The sequence below is a fragment of the Diaporthe batatas genome (assembly GCF_019321695.1).
Source record: "Diaporthe batatas strain CRI 302-4 chromosome Unknown Contig00019, whole genome shotgun sequence".
Taxonomy (NCBI): domain Eukaryota; kingdom Fungi; phylum Ascomycota; class Sordariomycetes; order Diaporthales; family Diaporthaceae; genus Diaporthe; species Diaporthe batatas.
The window spans coordinates 284228-301396 of record NW_025408566.1 but is presented as its reverse complement, the minus strand read 5'-3'; the positions used below and the strand labels follow the sequence as shown (position 1 = coordinate 301396).

Genomic DNA, 17169 nt, shown 5'->3' with positions numbered 1-17169 from the left:
AAATCTGGTCCAGATGTCACTGTTCTTTCTGTTATAGTGTAGCTAAACAATCCAAATGTGCTCTACTTTAGGTGTCTATCTAAACTGATTCGGCCGAGAACTGACAAACTGGCTTGTCGTCAACGCATTCCTATACTCCTGAGAAGGATGGGCAAGTAAATCCCCATTCCCACAAGCCATGCTGCCCAGGATACAATTGCCCTGGTTTTCCTGCCCCAACCAGCGGCCATTGCGAAGCTCATGGCGAGGATGGCGAGGATGTTGCCGAGGAAGTACATACATGTCCCCAGGGCAAAGATAAACATGAATAGCCACAGCTTGTTGGTCTTGACCCATCGCCAAGAGCTCTTCCGGCAGCTGATGCCCTGGTCCAGGGTGAGTGCGAGTACTTCGACCCTGCCGCCCTTCAGGTGCTCATCGGCGCTCTTCTCCAGCTCCTTGTTGGTCATGAAATCAGCCTGCTGTTCGAAATCCTTGAGGTCTGCTCTTATTGCGTCTGCAAGGTACAGCGCAGCCTTCAGGTCCTTTGGTGCTTCGTATCTGCCTCTGTTCGAGAGCTCGTGGTGTGCGTGGAGCCACATGAGCCAGACTCCAAATGTCCAGAGGGTCAGCAGGATCAACGTCGTTTCGAGCTGGATCACAGAGAAGCCCCATTGGTAGGTCTGCTGGTGGTTTGCCATGACGGGCTGGCAGACTGCATTTTCCTGTACGTAGCCCAAAGAGTACGAGTTGTTATTCCTCGGGAGGTAGAAGAATGTTGTGTTCAACCCTTTGCCGTCTGAATATGTAATATTGAGTGTTGGGCTCTTCACGGGAATGTCGTTGCCAGGATATCTTTGTCCCCACAGAGAATCTGTGTCTTTCAGGATGCCATATAAGGAAATGTCTGAAGAAGTGAGTTAGCATACCCAGCCACTGACGCCTTGCCTGGAAGCTGACCCACATGCGTCGATGCAGTTGCTAGCACCGCATGTCTGGTGCTGGTTTGGTTGCGAGCCCTTGAAGACCATGTACTCGTCGGTGAGGTTGACTCTGCCCCCGTCGTGGATGATGGCGACGATCTGGTTGAAGTTTTCAAAGGGGGTCTGGGTCCCGTTGCCAAATTTGATGACCGCTTCGTTGTTGGCCGTGTAGCCAGTCATCGCACTGGCAAGAGTCGGGAAGGCCATGACAAAAACCATTGTGAGGATCATGAAAACCATTGCCACTTTTGACCTCAGGCCCCTCTTTGTGGTGAAGTCCCGGACCAGGCGGAAAATGGACTGGACAGAAGCATGGTTCTGCATGAAAATGGTCCAGTACGTGCGGTATGTGACCGGGGTGGTCTCCATGGACGCTCTGACGTAGACAGAGAACGCCCGCCATGAGAAGTATGCCAACAGGCTCTGCCCTATACGCCCGACCCCCTATCATGATGTTTTAGTGCGAGGCCGGAGAGCAGCCATGGAGACACTGGCTGAGTATTGTAGCGACTCACGATATCCCACACTATGTCCACCACCTTTGCCTGCGTGAAACTCAACGAGCCAAAGGCCAGCACGATCTGGAATGCCCAGTCCGGGTTCCAAAAGCTTGATGGCTCGAGGCTGAAGGAGCCGTCCGGGGCACAGTAGTTCCAGTAGTCGGAGCTTTCCAGAGATATCGTATATGTGATGACCAGCGGGAAGATGAGGCAAAGCACTACCAGTCCCAGCGCCCATATTGAGAAGCCCAGCCATTTGAAGAATGAGACCGCAGTGTGTCGCCATCTTGTGGATTTGAAATCATGTCGAACCTCGTCACGAGTCTGCGCCCACAGCTTTCCCAGATAAGAAGATGAATTCTCTGGGCCGAGTGTGTGATGGGGCTGTGATGGTGTCCCTCCCACCAGCAACGGGTCTATATCAGCGGATTTGGCCATGTTGCCATTGGAATTCGTCGAGGACCTCTGCAGATAAACAGGTCAAGGTGGTGGCATTTCGCCCGGGGAAAAGGCAAAGACGGCCCAGGTGGACGTTGCAGCCGCCATGTTCAAGGCAGGAAAGCTTGACATTTTGTAGGTAGGGCCTGGGAGCTGAAAAACAGCATGAGGTGATGGGTGAGATGATGGGTGACATGGCGTCGCAGATCTTGAGTATGCATCCCCTGCCGCACAAATCCTTCGGGTCGGTTGCTGCAGGCAGACAGTTTGACAGGGCAGGCAATTGGAGGCAGCCACCCGCCGGGCGGGCGGTGCCACCAGGGGCCTTGCGAGCTGAAGAGATCCTTCGATGGCCACTGGGCCAACCATCTCCAGCGTACTGCAGAATGACTGGGTTCAGGGACCATGGGGTAGAGTGGCGCCTAGAGATAGGTGTGTGTCTCCCAATGTCTGCCCGTTGAAATCGATTGATGGAATGCAAGAGATGTGCTTGACGTCGGTGATGGATATGTCATGACGGAACCCCGATGGGAAGTCGTATCTCACCAAGTGCCCACTTTACACCAGTTCAGTCAGAAATGACCTCAGGTTTCGGAGCAGCAATATAGTTTGACCCCTGTCCTTTGATCCAGGATGATAGATTGTTGTCAAGGCCGCTAATCAGGCCCCTGCATCGCCCGTGCGGCTCCTGGGCACTGACACCCAACGAACTCAGCCTCCTGGTCTGTCTATCTACACAGTCGATATCTATGCGGGCCCGGATGGTCAGGTCCACCTCCAGTTCAGCGGTATTCAGTATTCCATATTCCACCACTGATATCCGAAATATGGGCCACTGCAGTCAGCTTTGGACGTAAGCTGAACACGACAGTGTCTGGTCTCCACTGCCAGCCAGTACCCTGTTGACCAGCCAGGGAAGCGGTGGGAGATGCAGTAACGACTGGGTGGAATTGCAACGGATGGCATTGAATCAGTGCACAATAACGGTAGGGCCTGCTGGTTGAGATGAGGGTATACAGCCTTGAGGCGTTGGAGGTGGATGTGGTTATGAATGTTGATGTTGATGTTAATGTTGATGTTGTTGATGGAGGGAAGTGATAAATGCAAGTGCACTAACAAACATCGAGATAATCGTCGGTGTGCAGGCTGGGCATCGCCCCGTTTGAGCCAACAAGGCCGGTAGTTGTGACAGACAGCCTTGGCCCTTCAGAGCTCAAACGGCCCGTGGTGGGAACCATGGCGGCGCTAAGTATAGCACGGCCCAGGCTTGGCTGACAGCATCCCAAGGTCCTGGCCTGGGTTAAAAGCAAGCCACGGGCACTGCCCCAGACCGAGTTTCGCCTGACCTGCTCTCCTACACATACGCTCTCCAGCGGCAGCTGAGCCACCTGAGCAGTGCCATATCAACCACCGAGAACCACCGTCATGAGGTTCTTCACCCTCAGCGCGGTGCTCATAGCATCGGCAGCGGGCTCTGCCCCCCCGCAAGGCCCCGAGCAGCAGCAGCAGCAGCAGCAGGTCGTGTTTGGCAAGCCGGAGAAGGGCGTCGGGCACTTCAGCGAGTGGAGCCGTGCAAACAAGAAGGAGTTCCTCATCGACTGGCAGGCGGGCAAGGAGTCCAACTGGGTCATCGTGCAGGGCAACGAGGGCGGCGACCTGGACAGCATGACGGCCGCCCTCACCTGGGCATACCACCTCGAGCACAAGACCATGAACGACTCGGAGCCCATCAAGGCCATCGCCCTGCTGCAGACCCCGAGCCACGCGCTGGACCTCCGCCCCGAGAACAAGATCGCCCTCGACAACTCGCAGATGACCAAGGGCCACCAGGACCTGCTGACCCTGGACGAGCTGCCCGAGGACCCCGAGACCCTCGGCCCCAAGCTGCAGGGCCTCGTCCTCGTCGACCACGCCGAGCCCCTGCGCAAGTGGAAGGGCGCCCGGATCCGGAGCATCTTCGACCACCACGTCGACAGGGGCGTCGCCCCGGACGCCAGCCCGCGCATATTCGAGAAGGTCGCCAGCTGCACCACCATCGTCGCGAGGCAGATGCTCGACGAGCTCGAGGCCCTGCCCGAGGAGTACCACATGCCCCACGAGCTGCTGGAGCTGATCCTGAGCGCCATCGCCATCGACTCGGGCGGCCTGACCAGCGACATCACCACCGACGCCGACGTGTCCGTCTCCGAGCGCATCCTCAGGCGTAGCAACTGGGCCCGCAGGGACCTGGACGACGTCATGGAGGACCTCGCCGACCAGCTCAGGGACGCCAAGAAGGACCTGGACCACCTCGAGCTCCGCGACCTGCTGCGCCGCGACTGGAAGGGCGACCTCATCGACACCCCGTCCCCGCGCACCCCCACCGTCAGTCTCGGCTTTGCCGTCATCCCCTACTCCATGGACAGCCAGATCCTCAAGACCGACTTTGAGGAGCTGTTTGACTGGTTCGCCGTCCACGCCGCCTGGACCGCCGAGGTCGGCGTCGACATCAGCGTCGTACTGAACAAGTACAAGGTCAAGAAGCACGGCAAGAAGAGGAAGATCAGGGAGGTCGTGCTTGTCGTCCGCGACGATGTTCGTATCAACCAGACGCAGGCCGACTCGCTCTTCCGCGTGGCCAAGAATGCCCTGGAGAGCGACAAGGGCCTTGGCCTGAAGCCGTGGCACAGGGCGGACGAGCTGGCCCCGAGGCAGATGGTGTGGACCCATGAGTCCGGGGCTGGGAGAAAGATCATCAGGCCGATCGTCGAGGATGCGGTCACGGGCTGGGATGAGATCTAGACTACTTGCTTGGATATGTGTGCTGGAGATGGCGATGGGGCGCGGTTGATGTTCAGATAGTGTACGGCATATACTGTTGATTTATTTAATCCAGAAGCCTTGTTGCAGTACCGCTGACACACAATGACCTGAGACACAGCCGACCATCAAAGACTACCTGATGGCTGACGTGGTGTTTCCGGAAGACCGCACGCATTCCGAGAGGGCCAGGTGAGCGTCTCGGTTTGTATGCCGATATCACCCAGGGAGCGGGCATGACACGCTACACACTTGCTCGACGAACCTCCCACAACATCATGGCCCAATCAGGCGAGTTGGGGGCGTTTATCTTGCAGCCTCTTAGTCCCCAGCCTCACCGTCACGTACCTAGTACGTTACCACTGTCACATCTTCAGAATTGACAACACTTCAGGGTCCTTGTAGCTAAACTTATGCCCAGGTATCTATGAACCAAGGGAATCACCTACAGGAGAGCATCCTTTAGGATGGTGTCCTGTAAGAGGTACCATGTAGGAGGTTGTCGTCTAGGAGGTTACCCTTGCGGGCCAGCAGGTCATCCTATAGAAGGGTATTCTAAAAGAGGGCAGGGCGTAGAAAGTTACACCCTGTAAGGACACCCTATAGGGGGCTGTCCTGTAAGAGGGTTCAAGGCTGTCACAGAGGAGGTTATCCTACATGAGGTTATCTTACGTCCGGCTATCCCTTGGGAAGTTATTTTATAATTTATTTGATACGAATAGAGCGCCTAAGGAGGGCATCCCATGAGAGGGAATTCTGTACGAGGGTATGCCATTGGTACCCCACAGGAGGGCTCCAGGGTGGGAATTCAGTGGCCACCTGCCAGATACCTGAGCGGAGCTCGTATCTATTTCCAGACGTCAAGACGGTTGGCCTCAGCACCAACGGACATCCCACCTCAGTGCTGAAATCGGTGGGGGCTTTAGCCACTCAAACCTGGCCAGACTGACTCTTCCAGTTGTTAGCATAGGTTGTTGATGTTGCTGAAGAAAACACATGCCCGGCATAGGAGTGGATATCAGAAAAATAAAAAGAACAATGTAGGTGAGTTTTAATGAATCATGTAAAATCATAAACAGCCTCAATAGTCATCATGCTAGATGGGGGAGGGAAATGTCCAGGACTGATCACCAACTTACTATTGAATTCTTGGCATGAGAAATGTCTTGGAAGTCAAGGGGTCCCTAGAGTCTATGCACTACTTTTTCGCTTGTTTTGTCAGTCATGAAAACAGTAAAAATGACAAAAATATGTAGGGTTCAGGATAGAGCAGGGGAGTCAGGAAAATATTGAACAATGTAGGTGAGTTTAGTGAATCATCTTGAATCATAAACAGCCTCAAAAATCATCATCAAAGAAAAGGGGAAGGAAGGAAGGAAGACACTTACTTCTCAGAGGGTCCTTACGGAAGCTGGCATGTGAAAAGACTGAATGCTGCTCATGTCAGATAGGTGAAAGACATAGTGATAGGGTCTTGAAGAAGGGGAACATGGTGTCAGACAGAAAAATTGAACAATGTAGTTAGGTTTCAGATAAACATGTTTGTGTAGAACAAATTCATAAACAGCCTCAAAAGTCATCATGTTGGGGCAGGGAAGGGATCTTGTGTGTTGGGGGTGGGGGACTTACCAAGCCAGGTCAGCAGAGGACAAAGTGTCAATGCTTGAAAAACCCTGATCTAGCAGGACTTGACGGTGCCTCATGGCAAGAGAACGGTATTGGCTTAATTGCAATTCCATTCGGCTGTCGTCAGTGCCCGCTCTATGCGGACTGTCAAGGGTTCTATTATGTACAAGTCGGAAGAGGCAAACATCATGTCTATGAAGCCTGTGCCGACACGGGGTTGATCTCGACTCCGTACTTCTCTCTCAGTCTCTCTCGACGCCGCTCCTGGTAGCCTGGTGGCTCAATACCTTTATGGTGTCAGCAATGCGTCCGGGTGGGAGGTGTCTCTGTCACTTACCTCGACCCTCTCCAACCTCTGCTAGTGTCTCCTCTAGAGGCCGCCTCCTGTTTGTGCGAAGGTGCTGTTTCCTCTCAAACTCGTCCATCCCCTCTATCTCCGGCTTCTTTCCCCTCAGGCTAGACCCTGTGTACTCGAAAGCTGCGAGAAGGACTGAGGTAAAGGCGCCGTAGCCAAGGACGGCGGGCATTCGGCCAGCTGCAGGCAAGCCACCACGTCAGTCTTCCGGGCCCCTGGGCATCTCCATTCGGGGCGTGGGCCTACCTCTAACACCGAGAAGAGAGCCGGCAAAGAAGCCTCCGATGCCTGCATTGTAGTGATCCTTCTTCTCCCGCAGGTTGGCAGCTGCGTTGCGGGCAAACTCGTAGGCGCCTCCGACAGCGGCTACATGGCAGAAGCGGTGTGTCAACAACAGGGCCAGGTGGCGCGGGCACAATTCAATCCCAAGGCCTGAGAGAGGGCTTACTGAAGGTGAAGATGATGCCACCGCTGCGGGTGAAGACGCCCAATGCACCATAGTTCTGTCTCCTGGTTGCATTCTTGATACCGGCTGCGAAGATACCGGCAGCACCGGTGATCATGGCGCCCTGGATGCCGGCCTTGAGAGCATCGACCGGGTGGTAGTGGTCATCGTCACCGTGGGGCGCCATTTCTCAGGGTGATTCGGGGCGGGATCGTGTTGGAGTCGTCCGGGGGTTGTCGGTGGGAAGAGGCTGCTCGAGTCTGGCTGGGGCTTTGGGAGCTTCTCCGTCTCGGTCGATGGCTCGAGGTGGAGCTCTGCTGCTTCTCTGAAGAATGCCCAATAGAGCGCTCCCAATTGGCAGGCCGTGATGAGTCAGCATCAGCGCACGTGATCCTGCCGTCATGGGTACCTTGGCACCTGTGGTCCGGGCGTGTGTCTGCGGCAGGAGGGTGGGTACCTGGCTACTCCGGGGCAGGCGGGGGAGCTTCATGTACCGGATGTCCCACTGGCTGGGCCGCAGCGGTACTGGAGAGGCAGAGAGGCAGAGAGGCCGGTGGCCAGGACCCCACCTGCCTGTCAGAAGCTCAGAGCCTCCCGAATACCCTTCCCAGACATTCCGTCATCCCTGTGTCGGTGCCATCTGATAGTGCTCGTTGGCACCAATCAAGCTGACGCAGCCTTGTCGCCTTGTGAGAGGGCCAGTCTTTGGGGGCAAGCGCCACCACCGTCTCCCATCACCGGCTCCCTCATACTCACCAACAGAGCCAGCCAGCTTGCCTCACAGCTTACCATCTTCATCACATACCACCGCTACGCTCCACCTCCCCAGCTGTTGCCTTCCCCTGCCACTCGTCCCAGGCTCCCATTCCGGGCACCCATCAAGTACAGAAGCCAGGATAGCTGGCCTGACACTGCGCTCAGTATCCTGTTCCCTTGCTGCGGCCACCCCCAGCATCAGCATCATCTAGGCTCATCACTCAAATAGAAACAAACACCTTGCAGTCAGTACATTACATTCTATCCACCTGGCCTACAACCCTGGCTGCCCATCCCACCCGCCTCCTCCCGGCCGTAGGCGTCGTTGCACCATGCCTTCAGGGACCAAGAGAAGGGGCATTTTGGATACTTTTTTCCGCTCACCTCAGCCCCGGAAGCGTCCACGCAAGACTGACGTTCAACACAGCCGCCACACCAGCTCCACTCCCCCCACGATGGGTGAATACAACTATGGTCAACACCAGACCCGGTCACAGGGCCCCCCTGCCTACTCAGATATCGATACAGCCACAGGTGCTGAGCCCAAGCAAAGGGAGTTGTGCAGGCCCGGTGCGTCTTGTTCCGTTCCCTCTGACCTTGACCCGCTTGGCTTGGCTGTCGGCCACTGACTATTTGGCACCAACAAAAGGCCGTCTCGCCTCCAAATGGATTGCCGATCTCGTCAACGGCTCCCTTGGTGATGCTGGCATACCATTATGTACACACTTCGGCTCGGCACATCCTTCCCGCCATGATCTCTACCGTGTTCTGAGCCAGTCCTGTGACTCTACTGCAGCGTGGAAGGCCGGGCAGCAGGAGCAAATACTAGCTGTCTGCATATGCCGAACATGCAAGAAAACATTCTCCATCGTCTCGAGATGCCCCACCGGTCGCCGGTGTGACAAGAACACCCAACGCATGCACCATCTGGTCTTTTGCGGCTCCTCGGACCCAACGTCATCCTACTCCAAGCACTATCCTGTCACCATAAAGGCTGACTTTATGTGTTCTGCGGTCGATTGCGACTTGACTGTCCATGTCGAAGTGTGCGGTCGCCGCCTGCCCGAGGCGTGGGAGCCCAGTCTGGTTGATCGGGAGTCGGTCAGGGCAAGGCTCGAGGAGCTGCTGGAGTCCGATGACCGTGATAGGTACGACGACTTCAGGGCTGCAGACAAGCTCGCCAAGCTTTTCCCGGCCCATTATTTGTGGCAGTACTTGAGCGACGTACTCAAATCAGGACCCGCGACCTCGGAGAAGAAAGTCTCCTATCGTAACAAGTTCTTCACGCTCTGCTTCTGGGATAGATTCAAGGACCTTTTTGACTATCTGGAGTTCGAGACCGTGGACGGAGATGGCGACCAGTCCCTGGTATTGCCACACCTCGACGACGCACCGTCGGGGTTGACTGACCCGACGAGCAGGAGAGGCTGGTTTGAGATCGCACGGATACACCTCTACTTTCTCGTGGTGGACAACCTGGACCCCAAGCTGGTTGCGCCCATCGAGATGCCCGTCAACCCGCAAATAGACACCATAAAAATGCTCGAAGACGTTCTCGACGGCAAATACGCCAAATCGAAACAGTCTTTTGGCGACTACAGCCCGGCTGATTTTGATTTACTCGGTGTCAACAATGATATCCACGAAAACATGCTTTGGTACGCTTGTGCCTGTCAGGGCCAGACCGACCCTGTCAGAAGGGAACTCTACTTTGAGGCGCTTCGCCGTGTCAGCCAGAACAGGGAGAGCGTCAGCCCCGAGCTGAGGAAGTGGCTGGAAGGCGAGGAGCTTGCGCTGGTGATAGTGAGATCGGCCAGGGAAGCCCTGGCAGATCCGCTGCAAAAGGCTTATAGGGCACTCGATTCGGAACAAGATTACACCCCCGACGCCATTCTCCAACAGTTTGACCGGAAGCTGAAGTCGGCCTCCCCGTCTGAGCGAAAGACCCATCGGAATAACCTGTTGCTCATCGGCAAGAACAGGAAGGACCCTGAGATTGTGCGCCAGGCCTGTCGTTTTGAGCCGGACGAGGCCATGGCGTTCCTGGGGATTCCGGAACAGGCCGATGAGGATGTGATCCCTAGTTACGTACAGACCAACGTCAATGAGGTTTGTCATGCCCGCTGGCCTTTCCGTGTCACCCCTCTGCAGCAAACTAACGCGGGTGGGCTCAGGACAAAAGCATCGATCGCATACTAGCAGCAGGTGCCTTGAGATCATTGGCCAACAAGTATAACAACCACGCAGAGCTGGAAGAACTGGCTGCAGAGCTGAGAACGGAAGCAGGCGAGCCGTGGATGTTGGAAGATGACTCAATCGAGGTTGCGCCGGGGCCCTCTTCCCAGGCTGCCTCGAGAGGTTCACTGAACGCCTCGCTCCCGGTCGGCCTGATCAATATCCGCAACACCTGTTATCTCAACAGTCTTCTTCAGTATTTCAACACCGTCTTACCTGTACGCGACGTTGTGCTCAACTGGGAAGATTTTAAACTGGAGCCTACCAAAGAGAACATCGAAACCCGCCGCCTCGGAGGTAGCGGCTCAGCCCTGGACGAGGCCGAGGCTTTCCTCGCTGCGAAATTTGTGGAGGAGATGCGAGCCTTGTTCCTGAACCTTCAGAGTCCCTACAAGAGTGCTATCAGGCCCCAGCAACGCCTGGCACTGGCGGCACTAAAGACTGCGGATCAACTTGTAAAGGGAAAATCTGCCGATGCTTCCAAGGTGCCCATAGGGCCTCAGCCGAATCCCGGCGCGTCTGATGCGGATCTGCCTCCTCCGCCCCCTCTGCCCGCTAGGCCTTCACCCAAGCCGCCTTCCCAGGCGACTCAGCCCACTGTTACAATCAACCCGGTGCTGGAGCACGCCGACACCGCTAGCAACGTCAGCTCTTCAACCTTGGTCGACCTGAGAGATGAAGATGCCGACCAGACTTATGTCACCATATCTCAGAATCCAACTGCTGACAAAGAGATACCCCAGGTCGTGCCCGCCAAGCAGAGGGTTGCGCTCGAGGATGAAGACAAGGAGCAAGCAGTCGGTCAACAGGAGGTCGGGCGCGGCCGATCTATGGATCGGGAGCAGGATCTCTCAGGTGCGACTGGTGCTAAGAATGGTAGCGCGGATGAGAATGCGGCAGCGCCTGTGACAGAAGCCAACCTAGAGCGGGCGCTCACGGTGGAAGAGAAGATCACCGATGCTCTCAACGATGTCAGTGTTACTGGAACCGAACAACAGGACGTCGAAGAGGTCATGGGCAACATACTCGAGCACCTTCATGCCGCTATCAAGCCGACTGGCACAGACGAGCACACCGGAAAGCAGACGGACATCATAACGGAAACATTTTACTGGTCCAGCGTCAAGAAGATCCGCACCATTGACATGGACACGGGCAAGCCCAAGTCCGAGTTCAGGTCTGTGTCTGATCTCTCCAGGTGGATGACCGCGTTTCCGGCCAAGGAAGGGAAGATCGATCTCTACAAGGCACTTGACAGCAACTTTGATCAGGAATTCCAAGAGGATGGCCATGAGACGTACTCTTCTATCACGCGGGCGTCTCCAATCCTGCACGTCTACATTCAGAGGAGCCAAAACGTGGACGGCAAGCTCAGCAGGAACAACAATGTTGTCGAGATACCCGAGACGCTGTACCTGGATCGTTACTTGGACAGAGACGTTGATTCGGATGTGTTCAAGAAGAGGCAGCGCAGCTGGCAGCTGAAGCGTCGCCTCGAAGCACTGGAACGTCCATCGCAGCTTGAACGCATTGGGCCGAAGTCCGGGGATGCCAAGGACAACGTCAAAGAGGCAGGTTATGAGGTTGTCGATGCGAGTGACGCAGTGGTTGACAAGTTCGAGAGGGACATGATGACAGTCGAGGACGAGGACTACGTGTCTATCCTGACCCCCGAACTCGAGCAGATGTTCATCAGTCAGGGCAAGCTCCCCGGTCCCTCCCAATCACAGAAGGACGATGTCTCCATGGGCGGCACAACTGCGGGCTCATTGTTCGACCTCAGCTCGGATGCTCGCCGCCACCTTCATGAATTCAACGAGGACAGCAAGGAGCGCGACCGCAAAGAGCTATCTGCCTTGTTTGCCGACATGACAGATGTCGCTTACCGCCTTCATGCAGTCATCTGCCACGGCGGCGGCCTGGGCTCGGGTCACTACTGGGTCTGGATTTACGACTTCGACAAGAACATATGGCGCAGTTACAACGACGAGAGGGTTGAAGTCCATGTCAACAAGGACAAGGTCCTGGCCGACTTGAACAGTGGGGCCAGCCCTTACTATGTGGCCTACGTACGTGAGGACCAGGTCGACCGACTGGTCAGGATTCCGGCGCGACTCAATGCTCCGTCTGCCGAGCAGGCTGCCACCGCTGCCGACGAGATCATCCAGAACCTCGATGTCGACATGCAGGACGCGGCAGAGGTGCCACATGTAGAACATCACGAGTAGGACTCGTATAGAGACGCACATGATTATTCCGCTGCCTTAATCAGTGGTTGGATGTCAAATTTATGGCCCTCCAGCCACAACGCGCCCGGCATCACACATGGGCTTCCCTTGTCGAGCAATACGTGCTCAGCGTATGGGGCAACGCACGCACCCCATACGCTGAGCACCCCTGCCTTCAGGTCACCATCTCCTGCGTGGGGATGGGACGCCACACTACCAAATACAAATACAAACAATACACACACGATTGACTCGGCCCTGCTGGCTATCCAAGGCGGGTCACTTTCAGACACCTACTCTGCCGAGGATACTGCCTTGCCAGACCCGGACCCCTTCCTTGATCCACTCACCATTGACTTGATTACTGGACAAGCCGAGGCAGACACTACTATGCCAGACCTGGATCCGCGCCTTGGCGAAGTAGTCAATGACTTTGAAGCTGGACAAGCTGAGCCAGCCGAGGCAGACACCACCATGCCAGACCTGGATCCCTTCCTTGATGAAGTAATCAACAACTTCGAAGCTGGACAAGCTGGACAAGCTGAGCCAGATGAGCCAGATGAGCCAGATGAGCCAGATGAGCCAGATGAGGCAAAGCCCGAGACACGAGCGCTTGTCCGCCAGCCCTTAGCCAGCCCTGGGCCACCTTCTAGTGCGACTCTAGCAGTTGCCAGTGTTGTTGAGCAGTCTCAACCGAGCCACACAGATACTCGACCGCTTCCATCCCAACTTACCCCAACAGGCAGCCACCAAAATGCGAATATGAGCGGTCACTCCGTCGTGCCCAGTCTTGGAATGTTTAGTTCGACTACCCCACAGGCGGAGGCAATTATCAAAGACACTGGAGATCTTCATGATGGTCTTCCTCAAGTCACCGCTGAAGAAATGCAAAACTTTCGCCATCAGTATAGGCCAGTGCCAGCGCCGGTGTGGCAAGGAGATTCGCAGTTACGGGACGACATGGTGAGGCCTGACACGCTCCCGACTACGTCGGTAGTCCCGGAGGGACTCGCGCAAGCTCGCAAGCTCGCCAGACGTGCCATACAGGATTCAGACACCCGATCCGACAACCCCACCGACCCTGCTCAACTTCTCATGACAACTCAGCCAGACGATGAGGGAAACGTCCCCGAGGATCTACTCGGAGGATTCGTGGAATTCTTCAAACACAGAAGAGAGCAAGAAGCGCTCCGTTTCGTGCGACAAGCGGAAGCCATGGCAATTGAGGAGCCCCCGAATTCACGGCAGTCGCAGCATAGGCAGAGTGGCGCGGACACGCGAGAGAGGGTTGTCAGTCTGGATGATGTGTTCAATCCAGGCGACAATGATGCTCGGAATCATGCTATTGCCTTCGGCAACCTGCGCAGTGGAGACGTTGTGATTGACGATGATCCGGCAGCTTTCGGTATTTCAGAGATCCGGAACTTGAGGAATCAAGTATTGTTCCGGCAGCGGAGGTTCCCAGACGATGGCAAAAGCAATGCCCCGGCACCGGCAATTGACATTCACATTGACGATCATCTGGTGGGCGCTGCAGATGCCTCTGCCCCCGTGGAGAATTTCAGACGGTTGACGGAGTCGGTTGAAAGCGAGTCGGTTGAAAGCCCAAAGAGCAGTGCTAAGAGGTGAATCTGGTGTATAGACCGACCCGTATGTACTTATTGAGTAATTGACACTGCGACATGATGTCAAACCCAAAACCACCCTTTAGCTGCATCCCTGTCTAAATCCCGTCTATCAAGAGGCCTCCCCTCAGGAGGCTATTCCCTAAAGATCCATCCTGGGAGAGGTTTTCTACCAAGAGGTTCTCCTTTAGAAGGTTAAGAAGAGGTTACCTTTTAAGGGATTATTCTATCAGAGGTTCTCCCATAATATTCAGCCTCTACAAAGTGAAGTAGCAATCACTTACACATCAACATGTGGGTACTTTGGAGGCCTACCTAGGTAGCGATACGGTCAAGACTGATATACGAACGATATTCTGGGTCCAGAGGAATGCCTCGGCCTGCCATCGTTGGCCGATATATGTCAGCCATTGGAGGGCAGTCTCTGTTCGATAGTTCCGGAGCATTCCACATCATGGTCACTCCTGTCAAATGGTCAACAATTCAATGTAGGGCGGCATTGGCGTCATAGCAACCAGGCAGGTTGATGGACAACATGCGTACTGACAGAAAGTGGCCCAGATTTACAATGTGCTCTGGTCACAGTGCAAGGACGTGTAGGCACCCGATAGGGCCTGTCACGGTCGTCGCAAAAAGTATGACCACGAGGGAGGATTATGCAGGAGGTACGCCGCTGTTTTCGAGGCGTTCTTGATTCTATCTATATAACAGATGCTGCGGGGAAGAAAAGTATGTACATGAAATGATATTTGCACGCTTGGGTCATTGCCGAGCACAGCTTTGATCTATGCCGAGGCGAGGCAGGTGCTGGTTGGGAAGTTGCAGCTCTCCTTGCCGCCGGTGATGGCGACGTCGGTGAAGGTGAAGTCGCTGCAGGAGCCATCACCACAGAGGATGTAGTAGTTGTAGGCGTCAGACTCGACGGTGCCCGTGACGTTCTCAAAGGTGATGCCGGAGATCTTGACGCCGTTGGTGGGCTCACCAGTCGGGCCGCCGTTGAGGTAGTCCTGCTGGATGTCGAGGCCGTAGTCGGAGATGCCCGACATCTTGATGTTGCGGTAGGTGATGTTGGTCACGGAGCCCGTCTTGCCGCTGTTGGACTTGATGCGCACGCCGTTGTCGCTCTTGACGAGCTCCGAGTCCTCGAAGATCACATTGTCCACCGTGTTGTTGGACTTGCCGCCGATGGAGCCGATGGAGAGGCCGTGGCCGCCCGAGCACAAGAGGCGGGACACGATGATCTGCGTGCCTGAGGTCACGGCAACGCAGTCGTCCTGGTTGTACACCTGGATGTCGCTCAGCGTGACGTAGTCCGAGGAGCCAATGTCGAAGCCGTCCGAGTTGTGCGCTGCGGGCTTGGAGCCGGAGGCCGAGTTGGGCTCGTCTCCGGCCCTGTTGTCCAGCAGGATGTTCTGGGCGGTGAGGTGCTGGTTGCCCGTCATGTAGAAGCAGTGGGTGGGCCAGTTCTGGATGTTGAGGCCGGAGATGGTGGCGTAGTTTGTCTTCTTGACCACGAAGAAGTGGTCTGGCTTCTGGCCGCCTCCGTTGCTGCCCAGGCCGTCCCAGTACGCCTGCCCGTTGCCATCAATGACGTGGCCGGGGGCGCCGGTCAGGGTGATGTGGTCTCCTGACACAATGATAGGGTCGAAGTCATTGTCTGGGGTGGTCCCGAAGGTCGTCTTTCCGCTAAAGGTCACGACAGCACTCGGCTGGAGCTTCTGGAGGTCCAAGGTCGATGACGCGGGCATGGACAGGTTGTCCAGCAGGATGTTGGTGCACGAGGCGACCGCGGACGCAACGTCAGCAGCAGCGGTGACTGTGCATGTTGTTCCGCCGTTGCCCGTCACGGTTCCATTCGTCGCAGTCGGAGCGGGTGTCGTTGCGGCAGCGGCAACGGCTGAGACACCGGTAGGCCTGGAGGAGGCAGCGGCGGCTGAGCTGCTGCAAGAAGCAAGCACCGCTGGGAGAGCAGCAGCTGTCAGCAGGAGAGACCTCATGATTGCTGTTTGTGGGTGTATGTCGTCGCCGGTATCGAGCTCGGATATATACAGATGGACTTGCTCTGCAAGTCGAGAAACCAAGCGAAGGGGGAAATGTACAGGGAAAGAGACAAGCACACAAGACTCCCAGGACTTGTTTTCCAACTGCGGGAGAACACACGGAAATGATGTGTCAAGACTGGACACCAGCTTGGTACTTATATGGACTGTCAGCCGGTTGGTTCACATTCTAGGCATGCGTCTGGGTCTCGTCTCGATGCCCACCTGGTGCAGGAGACAGGGGCCGGAGATGGGAGTGAGGGCCACTTGGCCCACATCCCGTTTCTGGAATCGAGCATGACAGTTTGTTGGTGGTGGGCTGAGTAGATCGGACTGAGATAGATTGTGAAGGAGGCATGAACCCAGAAGGTCTCGGAAGATGCTCCGAGGACGTTGAACGCCGGACTGGGCAGCTCTGCTGGTTTATGCAGTATTACTGGAAGCAGGCACCCATCAGGCACTGGTGATCCCAGACATATACTGCCAACCGAATCGTGTAAACCTACAATGTCTGCAGCCCGGGACAAGCCTAGTACACTAAGGAGACAAAAAAAGAGACCGTCGAGCGAGGTGGGGCTTCAGTTCAAGCGTCGGCTACTGGTGGTGAGCAGTTGTCAATTTCCGCAGCTGGGTCCTTCCTGGTGGACGCCGCCCAGGGGTCCAGGAGTTGGCCCCACGAGGTCTCCCGCCTCGGCAAAGCTTCGCGGAAGCTTGACTTCTGGACCACCCTGGCGGGCTAGTAGCTCGCTTAAAATACACTAAAGCTCGCTTAAAAACCTTAACCTAATTAAACTAAATAGCAAAAATCTAGTATTTTTCTAATACAAACAAAAATATATATTATACCAATTTAATATTTTATATATAATATACTATTAAAATACCCTTAATAAACTATTAGGCTATTAAATATAAATATATAAGTAAAAAATATATAACTAGTATTATAATAATATTTACATTTTATTTTAAATATATTTTAACTATAATTATAATTTACTTTTATTATATTTTAATTATATTTTAACTATATTTTAAAGCGTTTAAAATATTTTTAAAATACTTTAAAATATTATTTACCTTATACTTACTTATTATACTAATTATATACTAGCTAATTAGCATTATTAAAGGCTAAAAATAGTAATATTTAAACCCTAA

At 54.8% G+C, this 17169-nt stretch overlaps 6 protein-coding genes across 6 annotated transcripts; 3 read left to right on the top strand and 3 right to left on the bottom strand.

The window, feature by feature from the left end:
- Window positions 1–119: 119 nt before the first annotated feature.
- Window positions 120–1900, bottom strand: KVR01_012436 (uncharacterized protein; the record flags this gene model as incomplete). Its single annotated transcript, XM_044789383.1, has 3 exons — window positions 120–886; window positions 944–1406; window positions 1478–1900. 3 exons carry the CDS (start codon window positions 1898–1900, stop codon window positions 120–122), a joined length of 1653 nt encoding a protein of 550 aa, XP_044638624.1.
- Window positions 1901–3325: 1425 nt separating this feature from the next.
- On the top strand, window positions 3326–4681 carry KVR01_012411 (uncharacterized protein; the record flags this gene model as incomplete). Its single annotated transcript, XM_044789823.1, has 1 exon — window positions 3326–4681. The coding sequence occupies one exon, from the start codon at window positions 3326–3328 to the stop codon at window positions 4679–4681; it is 1356 nt and encodes a 451-aa protein (XP_044638599.1).
- A 1836-nt stretch (window positions 4682–6517) lies between these two features.
- KVR01_012487 (uncharacterized protein) lies at window positions 6518–7312 on the bottom strand (the record flags this gene model as incomplete). The annotated part of the gene is made up of 4 exons (XM_044793602.1): window positions 6518–6612; window positions 6663–6860; window positions 6927–7046; window positions 7129–7312. 4 exons carry the CDS (start codon window positions 7310–7312, stop codon window positions 6518–6520), a joined length of 597 nt encoding a protein of 198 aa, XP_044638675.1.
- A 1024-nt stretch (window positions 7313–8336) lies between these two features.
- On the top strand, window positions 8337–12344 carry KVR01_012385 (ubiquitin-specific protease UBP2; the record flags this gene model as incomplete). Its single annotated transcript, XM_044786395.1, has 3 exons — window positions 8337–8451; window positions 8531–9990; window positions 10056–12344. 3 exons carry the CDS (start codon window positions 8337–8339, stop codon window positions 12342–12344), a joined length of 3864 nt encoding a protein of 1287 aa, XP_044638573.1.
- A 390-nt stretch (window positions 12345–12734) lies between these two features.
- Window positions 12735–13973, top strand: KVR01_012332 (uncharacterized protein; the record flags this gene model as incomplete). Its single annotated transcript, XM_044784568.1, has 1 exon — window positions 12735–13973. The coding sequence occupies one exon, from the start codon at window positions 12735–12737 to the stop codon at window positions 13971–13973; it is 1239 nt and encodes a 412-aa protein (XP_044638520.1).
- Window positions 13974–14687: 714 nt separating this feature from the next.
- KVR01_012479 (uncharacterized protein) lies at window positions 14688–16596 on the bottom strand. The gene has a single exon (XM_044782021.1). The coding sequence runs from the start codon at window positions 15964–15966 to the stop codon at window positions 14755–14757; it is 1212 nt and encodes a 403-aa protein (XP_044638667.1). The 5' UTR covers window positions 15967–16596; the 3' UTR covers window positions 14688–14754.
- Window positions 16597–17169: the final 573 nt, after the last annotated feature.

Bases quoted from the DNA above. Each gene is read 5' to 3' on its own strand.
- KVR01_012479 (XM_044782021.1), bottom strand. From the start codon at position 15,966: ATGAGGTCTCTCCTGCTGACAGCTGCTGCTCTCCCAGCGGTGCTTGCT.